At 48.8% G+C, this 13,458-nt stretch overlaps 1 protein-coding gene across 1 annotated transcript in view; it reads left to right on the top strand.

Annotated features, from left to right (window-relative positions):
* HSPG2 (heparan sulfate proteoglycan 2) overlaps positions 1 to 13,458 on the top strand; it is a 216,363-nt gene that overhangs the window by 73,452 nt on the left and 129,453 nt on the right. Inside the window, exons 8-13 of the mRNA XM_033159394.1 lie at positions 4,859 to 4,984; positions 6,432 to 6,545; positions 8,264 to 8,524; positions 9,541 to 9,660; positions 11,306 to 11,437; positions 13,285 to 13,429. Coding sequence (XP_033015285.1) covers positions 4,859 to 4,984; positions 6,432 to 6,545; positions 8,264 to 8,524; positions 9,541 to 9,660; positions 11,306 to 11,437; positions 13,285 to 13,429 — 898 coding nt within the window. The remainder of the gene's footprint in view (positions 1 to 4,858; positions 4,985 to 6,431; positions 6,546 to 8,263; positions 8,525 to 9,540; positions 9,661 to 11,305; positions 11,438 to 13,284; positions 13,430 to 13,458) is intronic.

The following is a 13,458-nucleotide window of genomic DNA, read 5'->3' as shown; positions in this document are numbered from 1 at the left end:
AACGGTTTTCCGGAACGGATTACGTTCGAGAACCGAGGTTACCACCATAATAGCACACTGTAAAATTAAATACCAGCAAATAAGACTGAAGCAGAAATTCACTCTTAGCAATTGCAATAGGTAATTTCTAAACGATAATCAACAGAAAATAACGGCAAGTCACAGGGCGTAAAATAGCACAGTACAAACTGAGAAACAAAGACACACACAATATTTTTAAAATATATATATACCTGACCTCTTCTTTTTCCTAGCTGCTTCTGCTGTTCCATAATAATAATAATAATAATAATAATAATAATAATAATAATAATTCATTTATACCCCGGCCATCTGGCTGGGTTTCCCCAGCCACTCTGGGTGGCTTCCAACAGAATATTAAAATGCAATAATCTATTAAACATTAAAAGCTTCCCTAAACAGTCAGGGTCTGCTCCTAGGACTGGAGGAGGCAGGCCAGTGTAGGTGGCAAAAGCCATTGCCTGGTGGCCATCACCAAGTCTCTCTCCTCTCACCTGGCACCTGCTTGGCCACTTTGGGGACAGGATGCAGGACTCGATGGGCAGAGAGCCTCATTCAGCACGCTTGTCTCACACTCTTAGGTTCAGCTGAATAACCTCCCTGTTGCGTCTCCTGCACACACTGCCAGTAAAGTTGCAACGGGCAACCCTGGATCCCTAGTGGGAGAAAAAACATCTCTGAGCTGTGCATGCACCGGCAGAGCTGTCTTCTGCGCCTGCCTGTTGCACAGCCCTTTTCGAGGGGTGGGGTGGCTTCCAGGTCCCTTTGCGCTCACCTGCTTGCGTTGTGCCGTGTGTTTCTCTGCCAGTGTGAGTGACGGACATCCCCGGTCCCTCCCTCAGGATATGTGAATCATGCCAGAAGGAGCACAAGCCACTCCCTCCAGCTGGGCTGTGGCACGCACGGGCAGGAACTGGCATGTTGCTTCCTCATGCCCGCCCGGCGGGCAGAGTGCAGTGCCTGGTTTGCAGCAGTGTGGCATGGTTGGGAAAGGGCCGCAACTCAGCGGGCAGAGCCCCTGCTTGGCATGCAGAAGGTCCCAGGTCCAGTCTCCAGAAACGTATCCCATTAGGCTGGGGGAAATTTCTCTGCCTGAAACTCTGCTGAGCCATTGCTGCCAGTCATAGTAATAATATTTGTTTGTTTGTTTGTTTGTTTGTTTGTAACCTGCCCATCTGACCACTCTGGGCGGCTCCCAAAAGAGCTCTAAAAACAGAATAAAACTTCAAACATTAAAAAATTCCCTAAACAGGGCTGCCTTCAGATGCCTTCTAAAAGCCAGATAGTTCTTTATTTCCTTGACATCTGATGAGAAGGCCCTCTGCCTGGTTCCCTGTAACCTCACTTCTTGCAGGGAGGGAACCGCCAGAAGGCCCTCAGAGCTGGACCTCAGTGTCCGGGCAGAATGATGGGGGTGGAGACGCTCCTTCAGGTATACTGGGACCGAGGCCATTTAGGGCTTTCAAGGTCATCAGCAACACTTTGATTTGTGCTTGTAAACGTACTGGGAGGCAATGTAGGTCTTTCAGGACCAGTGTTATATGGTCTCGGCGGCCGCGCCCAGTCACCAGTCTAGCAGCCATATTCTGGATTAGTTGTAGTTTCTGGGTCACCTTCAAATGTAGCCCCCCGTAGAGTGCATTGCATTAGTCCAAGTGGGAGATAACCAGAGCATGCACCACTCTGGTGAGACAGTCCGCGGGCAGGTAGGGTCTCAGCCTGCGTACCAGATGGAGCTGGTAAACAGCTGCCCTGGACACAGAATTGACCTGCGCCTCAATGGACAGCTGTGAGTCCAAAATGACTCCCAGGCTGCACACCTGGTCCTTCAGGGGCACAGTTGCCCCCTTCAGGACCAGGGAGTCCTCCACACCTGTCCCATAAAAACAGTACTTCTGTCTTGTCAGGATTCAACCTCAATCTGTTAGCCGCCATCCATCCTCCAACCGCCTCCAGGCACTCACACAGGACCTTCACCGCCTTCACTGGCTCTGATTTGAAAGAGAGGTAGAGCTGGGTATCATCCGCATACTGATGAACACCCAGCCCAAACCCCCTGATGATCTCCCCCAGTGGCTTTATATAGATGTTAAAAAGCATGGGGCAGAGGATGGAACCCTGAGGCACCCCACAAGTGAGAGCCCAGGGGTCCGAACACTCATCTCCTTGTTGCACATCCTGACCCCACTTTCTGGACACGGCCCAGGAGGAAGGAGCAGAACCACTCAGTGGACCCAAGACTGAGCTAGACAGACCCAGTTACCTGGCTCTGACCCAGTCACTCTCCCGCTCACCAGCTGCTGACATCCCCCAGGGGCCTGACTCTGGCCTCTTCCAAACTGGCACACGCGCTTGGAGCTATGCCAGCGGAGAGGACCGTAAGACAGCCCTTCCTCTGGCTTCCAAGGCTCCATCCAGATGTGGGGACTGCAGGGCAAGGTCTTTGCCTGCACCAGGCGGGTCCAGGAACATTGGGATCCGCGTTGTGCTGAGTCCTTCTAGCTCAGTGCTCCCTACACTGGTTGGCAGCTGTTTCCCTCCAGGGTTTCAGGCAGGAGAAGGTTCCCACTTCTACCTGGAGATGTTGCCCTTGGGTATTGATTCGGGGACGTTTTGCATGCCAAGCCGGTGCTCTGCCACTGAAATGTTGCTCCTTCCCTTGATGATAAAACAAGTTTCTAGACCTCATGGTTCTGAATCGTAAAGGGCTGATCGGAACAAGGCATGCTTTGTATTTTTCTACTCCGTGACTGGCAGCAATGGCTCTGTTGGGCTCCACTGCCTCCTTCCTTGACCCCCTGTGCTGGGACGATGGGAGAGTCTGCTTGTATTGATGCCAGTCTGTGAAGTAACTATCAAAAAAGCAGGAAATAAGCTTAGCTGGGTGGATGTCTGGGGTATTTGTGTGGCTGGCTCGTGCTAGTAGCCCCCTAACTGTGTGCTGTGGGTTTTGGTGTGTGCCAAAGGTGGGGTGTGTGGGGAGGTGGGGTTCTGCTTTCCGGGTGGGTGGGGGTGGAACACAGCTTGGAAGGAGGCAGGTTTGCTTGCCTGCGGGGTGCTGGGGTTCATTCCCAGCATGAAGAAACCCCCCAAGGACAGCCCCAAGAATAGTAGTCTAGCCCCTTGCAATGGAGGAGTCACAGCTAACAGAACCACAGAATTGGAAGGGACCCCGTAGGGTCATCCATCCCAACCCGCTACAATTCAGGAATTACAGAGGGGAACACATTTAATTCCAAAGCCAAGCTAGACTCTGTTAGGTTATTTAGGGTACCCTCAGAGACCATGGGAAGGTTCAAATTTATCGGCGCTAACCCTCACTCAACTGCTGTGGGGATAAAGGAGGCAGCCAGGAGGGGTGGGATGGGATGAGGGGGTAGAATTCTTGCAGAATTCAGCGGCCAGGTTGCTCACCGGAGCAAGACGGTTTGAGCACATTACACCGATCCTGGTCCGACTGCACTGGCTACCGATTAGTTTCCGGGCCCAATTCAAAGTGCTGGTTTTGACCTATACAGCCTTAAACGGCTCAGGACCGCAATAACTCAAGAACCGCCTCTTTCCATATGAACCCACCCGGACCCTGAGATCATCTTCTGAAGCTCTCCTTCTGTGCTGGCCCCAGGGGTTTGTCCGTGAAGCGAAGTCCAAGTCCAGTCCTGGGTCTAGGGGTCCAAAGGAGGTCAGTCCGGCAGGGAGCGAGGCAGGGAGCAGGTCAAGGTCCAAGGCAGGTGCAGGCACGAGGTTGCAGGTTGAGCATACGCTTGCAACTAAGTTGCTCACGCAACTTGGGCTGGGTCTGGCTGGCTTTTATCTGGCCCTATGCTTAGGGCGGCCCCGATCCTCCGGAGACTCGCCTCTCCTCCGGGCCTGGAGGCGAGCACTCCTCCTGTAGGCACTTAGTTCTCTTCGCCTCTCTGCCCTGAGCCTCTGCAGCTCAGGAGAGGCTGGTGGGTTACTGGACCCAGCGGCCGCCTCAGCTTCCTCTGAAGAGGCTGGGAGTGGCGCACCTGCAGGCAATGGGTCCTCCCTCCCATCAGGAGCCAGAGCAGACTCCGCTGATGCCTGCACCTGGGGATCCAGCACAGGTGGGAATCCTTCAGGCTCAAGCCCTGGCCCCGGCTCAGCTGGTTCTGGAGGCGGGGAATCCTGTGCAGGCTGGGATCCCTCAGGTTCAGCATCAGAGTCTGACTCCCAGGCCATCACACCTTCGTGTGCCTCTTCCTCGAGAGGTCCGGAGGGTGGCAACACGAGAACGGGGCCTTCTCTGCGGTGGCTCCCTGTCTGTGGAATGCTCTCCCCAGGGAAGTTCGCCTGGCAACACCTTTAGGCGCCAGGCAAAAGCGTTCCTTTTTAACCAGACCCTTGGTTGATCTGTTTGACATCCTATACCCTTTTAAAATGTTGCTCTTTTTTTGAGGAGGGGGTGTTATTGGGTTGTCGTTTTTATTCTGATTATATATGTTGTGATATTTTTTTTTCTGTGAACCTCCCTCAGACCTCCAGGTATAGGGCAGTATATAAACTCAATAAATAATAATAATAGAGAGGAAAAGATTCACTCTTGTCACCCTTGTCAGCCCTTAAAGTGAGCGAGAGAGAGAGAGGGGAAGATTGCGCCCATAGCTGCAAGAGACCTGCGGGGGGCGGGGTGTGTGACGACAGACTAGTGCAATTTAAAACGTGGCAAATTTGTACTGTGAGCAGGATCGGGGTTTTGGTGGAGTCGCTCCTTTCCTCGAAGGAGGGCTCCAGAGTGCAGCCGGCTTCTCCCTGCTGCACACACCCCCTACCTCTCTCCGCAAGAGTGGCCCTGATCCCCCCCATCTGCTTTCAGTGACGCCCGTGGTTCGCAATTGCACGGCCGATGAGTTCAGGTGCCGGAGCGGCGAGTGCATATCCAAAGAGTTCCTCTGCGACAGCCGATCGGACTGCCGGGACATGTCGGACGAGGTGGACTGCGGTGAGCATGGCTGTGGGCTTGGGATGATGGCGGGGGGGGGGATGCAGAGAATTCACGGCCGGTGAATTCAGAGCCAGTGTGGTGTAGTGGTTAAGAGCTGTAGACTCGTAATCTGGTGAACCGGGTTCGCGTCCCCGCTCCTCCACATGCAGCTGCTGGGTGACCTTGGGCTAGTCACACTTCTTTGAAGTCTCTCAGCCCCACTCACCTCACAGTGTTTGTTGTGGGGGAGGAAGGGAAAAGGGGATTGTTAGCCGCTTTGAGACTCCTTTGGGTAGTGAAAATTGGGATATCAAATCCAAACTACTACTCTTCTTCTTCTTCTTCTTCTTCTTCTTCTTCTTCTTCTTCTTCTTCTTCTTCTTCCCTTTCACCCTGAGTCCATAATGCCTGCATTGCAGCGGGTTGGACTAGTAATAATAATAATAATAATAATAATAATAATAATAATAAATTTTTATTTGTACCCCTCCTTCCCCAGCCAAAGCCGGGCTCTTGAGTGGCTAACATCATACAAATAACACAGTTTACATGAAAACAGGCATCAGTTAATTAAAATACATCTTAAAATTAATTCAGACAAATTAAAATCTGGACAAATGGCAGTTATCAGGTTGAGATTGAGAGCGGTTAATACTTTCCAGGACCAACTGTTTTCACTGATCATATAAGTGATCAGTGAACAGGCTGGGAGGCCTCCCTCATGCTTGCTCTTATAAAGGGGTCGGCAACCTTTTTCAGCCATGGGCCGGTCCACCATCCCTCAGACCATGTGGTGGGCCGGACTATATTTTTTTTTTTGGGGGGGGGAGAATGAATTCCTATGCCCCACAAGTAACCCAGAGATGCATTTTAAAAAAGCACACATTCTACTCATGTAAAAACACCAGGCAGGCCCCACAAATAACCCAGAGATGCATTTTAAATAAAAGGACACATTCTACTCATGTGAAAACACCAGGCAGGCCCCACAAATAACCCAGAGATGCATTTTAAATAAAAGGACACATTCTACTCATGTGAAAACACCAGGCAGGCTCCACAAATAACCCAGAGATGCATTTTAAATAAAAGGACACATTCTACTCATGTGAAAACACCAGGCAGGCCCCACAAATAACCCAGAGATGCATTTTAAATAAAAGGACACATTCTACTCATGTGAAAACACCAGGCAGGCCCCACAAATAACCCAGAGGTGCATTTGAAATAAAAGGACACATTCTACTCATGTAAAAAAACACTGATTCCCGGACCGTTTGTGGGCCGGATTGAGAAGGCGATTGGGCCGCATCCGGTCCCCGGGCCTTAGGTTGCCTACCCCTGCTCTTATGCAAAGGAAAATAGGTCAGACCAAAGGCCTGGCGGAACAGCTCTGTCTTGCAGGCCCTGCGGAAAGATGTCAAATCCCGCTAGGTGACTCTTGGTATCCCTTCCAACTTTATAGCTCCCGAGTGCAGCAGCGACGAGTTCGGCTGTGACAGCGGCGAGTGTGTTCTCCTGGAGGATCGCTGCGATGGCCACGCCGACTGTGATGACGCCTCGGACGAGGATGGCTGCGGTGAGGAATGAGAGGCGGCGGGGGGGGGGGGCGGCCTAGGCAGAAGCTGTTGCTGCCCCTGTCCCATTTGGGAAGAAAGAAAAGCTTTTAGCATTCCTTTTATTCTTTATATTTTTTATTCAACTTCACACTGTATATTTGTATTCAAACATGAATCATAATCATCAACATTTAGGATTCCCTGAATCCTTTGACTTCCCTCTGTTGTAAGAATTTTAAGGTATTTTATTTATATATAATAATTGTTATTATTGTACCAAAACAAATAAGGCCACATGTCTGAAAAACAGCACAGGAAGACAGGCCTCACTCCATTTTGACTCCCAACTGACCAAGTATTTCTTTGTCTCAGGAACAAAGGGGGGGGGGTTTGCCCCTCCAGCTACTCAGCAGCCCTCTGCCTGAGTGATAATCTCTGGCATCCTGATACCTGAGTGTCAGACAAAAGGGTGTGATTAACTTGGCTCGGATATAGGGAAATTTAAATATCTTTTGTTTCACTTGATGGGTTTTTGGTGGAGGGCAAGAGGAGACATGGGGGCAGGCTCCAAGATGCTCAGATCACTGCTACCAGACCCTCCCAATTTTTGATGTAATTCTGATGTATGGAGGGGTGGTCTTGAGCTGGAGGGGGGCAATTTCAAAAGTCTATATAGGAGCTTGCGCGCCTTTGTTCGGGGTCTTTTGCTTGCAAGACACCCTGCTGCAGCAGTTTCTAATAAAGGGCTATCGCCTTGCTTTGGGAGATTCTGTATCGTCTCTATTTGTTCTTAGGTGCTCTTGACAGGAGGGGAGCCCTGCTGAGGCTCTCCCTCGGGTTCGTGGACTCCCTTCTGGGGCCGAACCTAATTTTTATTACACCTCCACCCCTCTATGGTTTCCATTATCAAACTTTTTCTACTGCATTACATACCGGTATATTTTCCTGTGCTAGAGCCATAAAAATTCAGTCCGATCTAGTTCGCCGTACCCACACAACTTCAGGACAGAGCTAAAGACAAGCCAGTGCTATAACCTATTGTAGTCCACCTTTTAAAGTAGTGATATCTTCTTTTATCTAAAAATTTTAAAGTTTATATTTATAGTTCATATTTTAGCATGTATTTTGGATTGTTGTTTATGGATATGTGTGTGCTGGTTGAGAACCGTAACAATAAATAAATCTATCTATCTTTTCCTCTATTTTTCTTAAAACAATCCCTTTTTTAACCTTAATTTTTAAAGCATTACAAGCGTTACTCAAATCCTGCCAAAGTTTTTAGTTGTTTACAGTGTTCTTTTAGGCAAATTGCCTTCGTGATCGTATGTTTCGGCTCCCAAATGCTCAAAACCTGGAAGTAAACGCTCAGGTTTTCGAATGATTTTCGGAAGCTGAACGTGCTGTGCAGCTTCCGTTTTGAGTTTCCCTACTGTACTGAGGCTTCCGCTTTCAGATTTCGGTTGTCGAACGTTTCGGAAGTCGAACGGTCTTCTGGAACGGATGACGTTTGACAACTGAGGTTTGACTGTATATAAAATAAAGATGAGGAGAATTTGAATTCTCCTTATCCTTTTGACTTTCCTGCATCCCCCTCTCTATATCAAGCCACAGCGAAGATCAAACGATTCATCCTAGTCTCCCTTGCGTCGTCCAGGAGAGGCAAGTGCTGAGTTCGAGACCAGAACACTGGAAGTCTCGGGACGAGGCACTGACTTCCTCCTTTCTCCCCTCTCTGCAGGCATTACCACCCCTCGGCCGCCTGTCACCTCCGCACGGCCCAGCACCACCCGGGTGCCCGCCACCACGGCCTCGGTGACCACCCGCCGAGCCCCAGTCACCCCTCCGTCTTGGGTCTTCCCCGCCAAGCCCTCCCTGTCCTCCTTCCTGCGACCTTGCCGGAAGGACGAGGCCGTCTGCTCCAACAAGCAGTGCATCCCCCGGGACTACCTCTGCGATGGGGAGAGGGACTGCAGCGACGGAAGCGATGAGAGCAGATGTGGTGAGCGAGTCGCTTGAGGAGCCGGACCGCGGATCCACCTAGCTCTGTGTTGGCTGCACTCGCTGGCAGCAGCTCTCCAGAGTTTTGGGCAGGGGGACGTTCCCAGCCCTACCTGGAGAATGGAAGCTGGGGCCTTCTGCATGCAAGGCAGATGTCCCACCATGGGGCTTGAAAGCAAATTTTCGAGTCTTTGTGGTGCTGATTGATATAGGGAGCAGTCTTGTACAGAGTCAGACCATTTAGCTCTGGCTACACAGACTGGCAGCAGTGGCCCATCAGGCAGGGGGTATTCCCCACCTGGAGATGTTGCCAGGGACTGAACCTGGGGCCTTCTGCATGCCAAGCAGATGTTCTGCTGCTGAGCCACAGCTTACCAGGGCCACAGAGGAATCTAGCATCAGCTTCTGTTTTGTGGGGCAAAGTTGGGCCTTGATTGATCATCGAGCCCTAGAACTATTTGCTACAATTTTAGCTAACAGACTAAAAAAGACATTGAGTCAGTCCACAGAGACCAAGCCAGGTTCTTACCAGGCCGACAAATGAAGGACAATATAAGAAATGTAATTAACCTAATAGAGTATTTGGAAGTGAGAAATGAAAAACAGACCACAGTCATATTTTTAGATGCGGAGAAAGCCTTTGATAACATTTCTTGGTCATTTTTGATGAAGGTACATATTAGAGAAAATGGAAATAGGAAATTCTTTCCTGGCTGGAATTAAAGCGATCTATACGGATCAATCTGCAAATATTTTAATAAATAATATTCTTTCAGACAAATGCCAAATAGATAGATAGATAGATAGAGTAAGTTAGATATTTGTGAATCTGGCTAACAGTAAGAAATCTCAACTTATTTTAACACAGTCCTAGATCTTTAGAGTTAGAAGCGACCCCTGGGGGGGGTCATAATGCCCATCTCTCTGAAGCTCAAAGAAACCCCTAACAGATGTGGAGGGTTTTGTGGGTGGCGGCTGGGTTCCAGCTTCTCAATTCTCTCTCTGTCTCCCCGACAGGCACCCCCAGCCCCTGCGAGCCAAACGAGTTCAAGTGCCGGAACGGGCACTGCGCCCTCAAGCTCTGGCGATGCGACGGGGACAACGACTGCACAGACGGCTCGGACGAGCTGAATTGCCGTAAGTGTTTTGGGAGCGCCGGGGGAGTTCGTCGATCTACACCTGGGTTTCCGTGTCCCAGGGCTTAACACAAACACTCCGGGTGGCTCACCACAGCTGAGGCCCCTTTGGATTGAATCCAGCCAAGTTCCCCCTGGAGCAGGCCCCTTGGAATTAATGGGGCCTAAGTTAGTCATGCCCAGTTAACATCAGTGGGTCTACTCTGAGTAGGACCAGCAGCAGAGGGGGGCCACTGGAATTAATGGGGTGAAGTTAGGCGCTTCTGGTAACTTAAACTGGTATATCCCCGGTATTCATAGAATCATAGAATTGTAGGGTTGGGAGAGACCCTCAGTGGTCATTTAGCCCAACCCGCTGCAATGCAAGAATCACTGGCAGGTAGCCATTTGGGCTAGCATTGGATACAACCATTTGTTTCTTTGTTTATTTGTTTTATGTATTACCAACTTTACTGAAAATTCTTAAAACGGTTGCCAAGCATTTACCAATGTCGAGCTTTGTATACAGTCATCCACGTGGCATCAAAACAGACTTGATTATTATTTTCCATTACAAATTAAGCTCCCATCCACAGGGTGGATTCAATGCATTCTTCTATTTATTTCATTAAAAATAAAATAAAATAAACTGAGAAATCTTTTGTAAAAATATATTAAAAAATAAAATAAAATATCTGTACCACTTTATTAAAAAACAACTTAAGGCAGTTTACGAATGGAATAATAGAATTGTAGAGTTGCAGAGCCGGAAAGGGACCCCCAAGGGCCATTTAGTCCAACCCATTGCAAGGCAGAAATCTTTTGCCAAATGTGGGGCATGAAACCACAACCCTGAGATCTGAGAGTCTCACGTGCTACCAACTGAGCCACCCCAGAGCTAGTTAACGAAAAAGAATAAGACGGTGTTTAGAACAACTACTTAAAACTTTTTAAAATTAAGGATGAGTCGAAAAAGCAGATTAAAACGCATGCCAGCATTCTGCATGTCTCGCATAGGCTTTGCCTAAACAGAAATCCCCCCCCTTTTAAATTTATTTATTTGGTTTTTCAGGTTAATATTTTACAATCCCATATCCAAGATACAACATAAAAACAAGTTTCCAAAAAATCTCCTGGACCTCCTCCCGTTTGTGGGCCCTATTGTTAATCATTTCCTCCTGCACCTTTTAGAATAATCCAAATTGTTTACATAACATTATATCCAAAATTCAACTTTAAACCATGTGCCATTCCAATCCTTCTAACAATTTCAACTGTTTACAATGGTCTGTAAGATAAGTTATCAATTCTCCCTATTCCTTATTAGAATTTTGGTCTTCCTGATTTCTGACTCTTCTGGTCATTTTAGCCATTTCGGCATAATCCATCGACTAAATCTGCCATTCTTCTCTGGTAGGGACTTTTATCTTCTTTGTATATCTGGGAAAATAACATCTGAGCAGCCGTGGTCACATACATAGTCTTTTCTGCTCCTTTGGGAAATGGTTACAGTAGGTGCTGAGAAGCGTACAGCGAAGGCACCTGCCTTACAGTCAAGAGGCGGGGAGTTCCGCAGTTTAGGTGCTGCCACACTAAAGCAATATCAAGCTTGTGAGCTCGTTTCTTCACCCCAGGCTGCTCTGCTAATGCTCTTGTCCTCTCCACAGCTACCAAGGGCCCCGGGGACACCTGCGCTCCAGACCAGTTCGTCTGTGTGTCCACACGCACCTGCATCCCAGCCAGCTACCAGTGCGACGATGAGACGGATTGCACAGATCGCTCCGACGAGATTGGCTGCAGTGAGTTCGGGGTGGGGGGGGGAGCAAGGCGGAGTGGGAAGAGTTAAGCCCCCTCCCCAATAGCCGACTTTTATTATGATTTGTGTCCCAAGGCACCTGAACCGCAAAGTTCCCAGGAGATCAATAATCACCCTGACACGGAATATTTGGTTTATGGGTTCAATAGGCCACAACTTTATTGGTTACAGATGTGAGTGGTTTGGCTTAGGCATTGGGGTGAAGACAGGTTATATCTTGACTCCTGCCCGTCTGCAGGGAGCCCACGGAAGGGTAAACCAAAGATGGGGGTGCCCTATAACTTACATCAGATACGGGCCCCCCAAGGGCCCCCCATAGGGGCTGTGAGATCACCCTAGCCCACACCCAGGCTTCGGATAGGATCCACACCCCTTACTTGGGAAGGACAGGCGAGGCAGCAAACCCCCCCCCCCCAACCAAACAAAGGCTTACTCAATGGCTAACATCACAAAAGTTGTGACGATTGCTACTAAGTAGGTGGAAACCAAATGGCCAGTGCCAGTTTGCGGCCCCAACAACATGGCGACTGAAAACTGCCATAGCAAGGTTATATTAGAGCAAAGCATGTTGATATTTTGCTTTTCCGTATAAATACAGTGGCACCTTTGTTCTCAAACTTAATCCATTCCAAAACCAAAGCGTTCCAAAACTGAGGCGTGCTTTCCCATAGAAAGTAATGCAAAACGGATTTATCAGTTCCAGACTTTTAAAAACAACCCCTTAAAACAGCAGTTTTAGATTTCGCTATCTATCAAGACCATTGATCCATAAAATGAAAGCAATAATCAAAGTACTGTACTATAAAATAAATAAGACAGTACTGTATTGTAGATGATGGAAATTAAATTTATTATTATTTTCTTACCTGCACTGATGATAGTCATTGCTTTTATCCATTTCCGCAGTCACACAATCAATCAATCAATCAATCAATAGCTGATCTGGGTTCCACACAGTCACAAAACAAATGATCCGAAAAAGCCTCAAAAACAAAAGCGCAAAAGAAATGGCAAAAACAAAAACGCCAAACTTAACAATTAACAACTTAACGCCAAACTTCCGGAAGTCCGGTTGACTTCCAAAATGTTCGAAAACCAAGGCGCAGCTTCTGATTGGGGCTGGCGCCCTGGACAGAATAGCCGACAACTGCACCAGACGTTTGACTTCCAAAAAACATTTGAAGACCGGAACACTTACTTCCGGGTTTTTGGCATTTGGGAACCAAGGCGCTTGAGAACCAAGGTACCACTGTATGTGCAAAGTAGAACCGGGGCGAAATCTGGTTTTCAACATCACGATATATCGGCAGCTAAACATCGTGATATATCGATATGTCACAATGTCTGAAATAAGGATGGAACTGCGTAGAGGCAACACTCCAAAGTGGATCACAGCCAAATTGCAGCTCAGTACAGCGATCAAATACTAGAATCCTTCCAGAGCTTCATGCTACAATCCCAACCAATATTTTATCGCGTTTATAACCCCCCTCCAAGGAGCTCAAGGTTTTGATTCTCATTTAATCCACACTACAACCCTGTGGGGTAAGATAGACTTAAGAGACAGTGACTGTTCCCCTAGGGCACTCAGCCAGCTTTGTGGTCAAGTGGGGATTCGAACCCTGGTCTCTGAGGCCCTAGTCCGTCATGCTGACCATTAGGCCACCGCTGCATAGGCATTTTTCCACTTGCAGATTTCAGGGTCGAGGTGGAAGGAGAGCACAAGGGAGATGCTCCTCCCCCTTTCTTTTGCGATTCCTGCCTTGCAAGAAGCTGGGCTGGATGATATTTTGGTTCCCTTCTAACTCTATGATTCTTCTCCCTGTCTAGCCCCTCCCCAGGTGATCACGCCCCCCGAGGAATCCATCCAGGCCGCCCCCGGGGAGACGGTCCGCTTCACCTGTGTGGCCGTGGGCGTCCCCACCCCCATCATCACCTGGAGGCTAAACTGGGGCCACATCCCCAGCAGCCGCAGGTAAGCCGCAGGTGGCCCAGGTGTGTCTG

The sequence above is a fragment of the Lacerta agilis genome, chromosome 8 (genome assembly GCF_009819535.1).
Source record: "Lacerta agilis isolate rLacAgi1 chromosome 8, rLacAgi1.pri, whole genome shotgun sequence".
Lineage (NCBI taxonomy): Eukaryota > Metazoa > Chordata > Lepidosauria > Squamata > Lacertidae > Lacerta > Lacerta agilis.
Note: the sequence above shows the minus strand (reverse complement) of the source record. Positions and strands in the feature narration are given on the sequence as shown.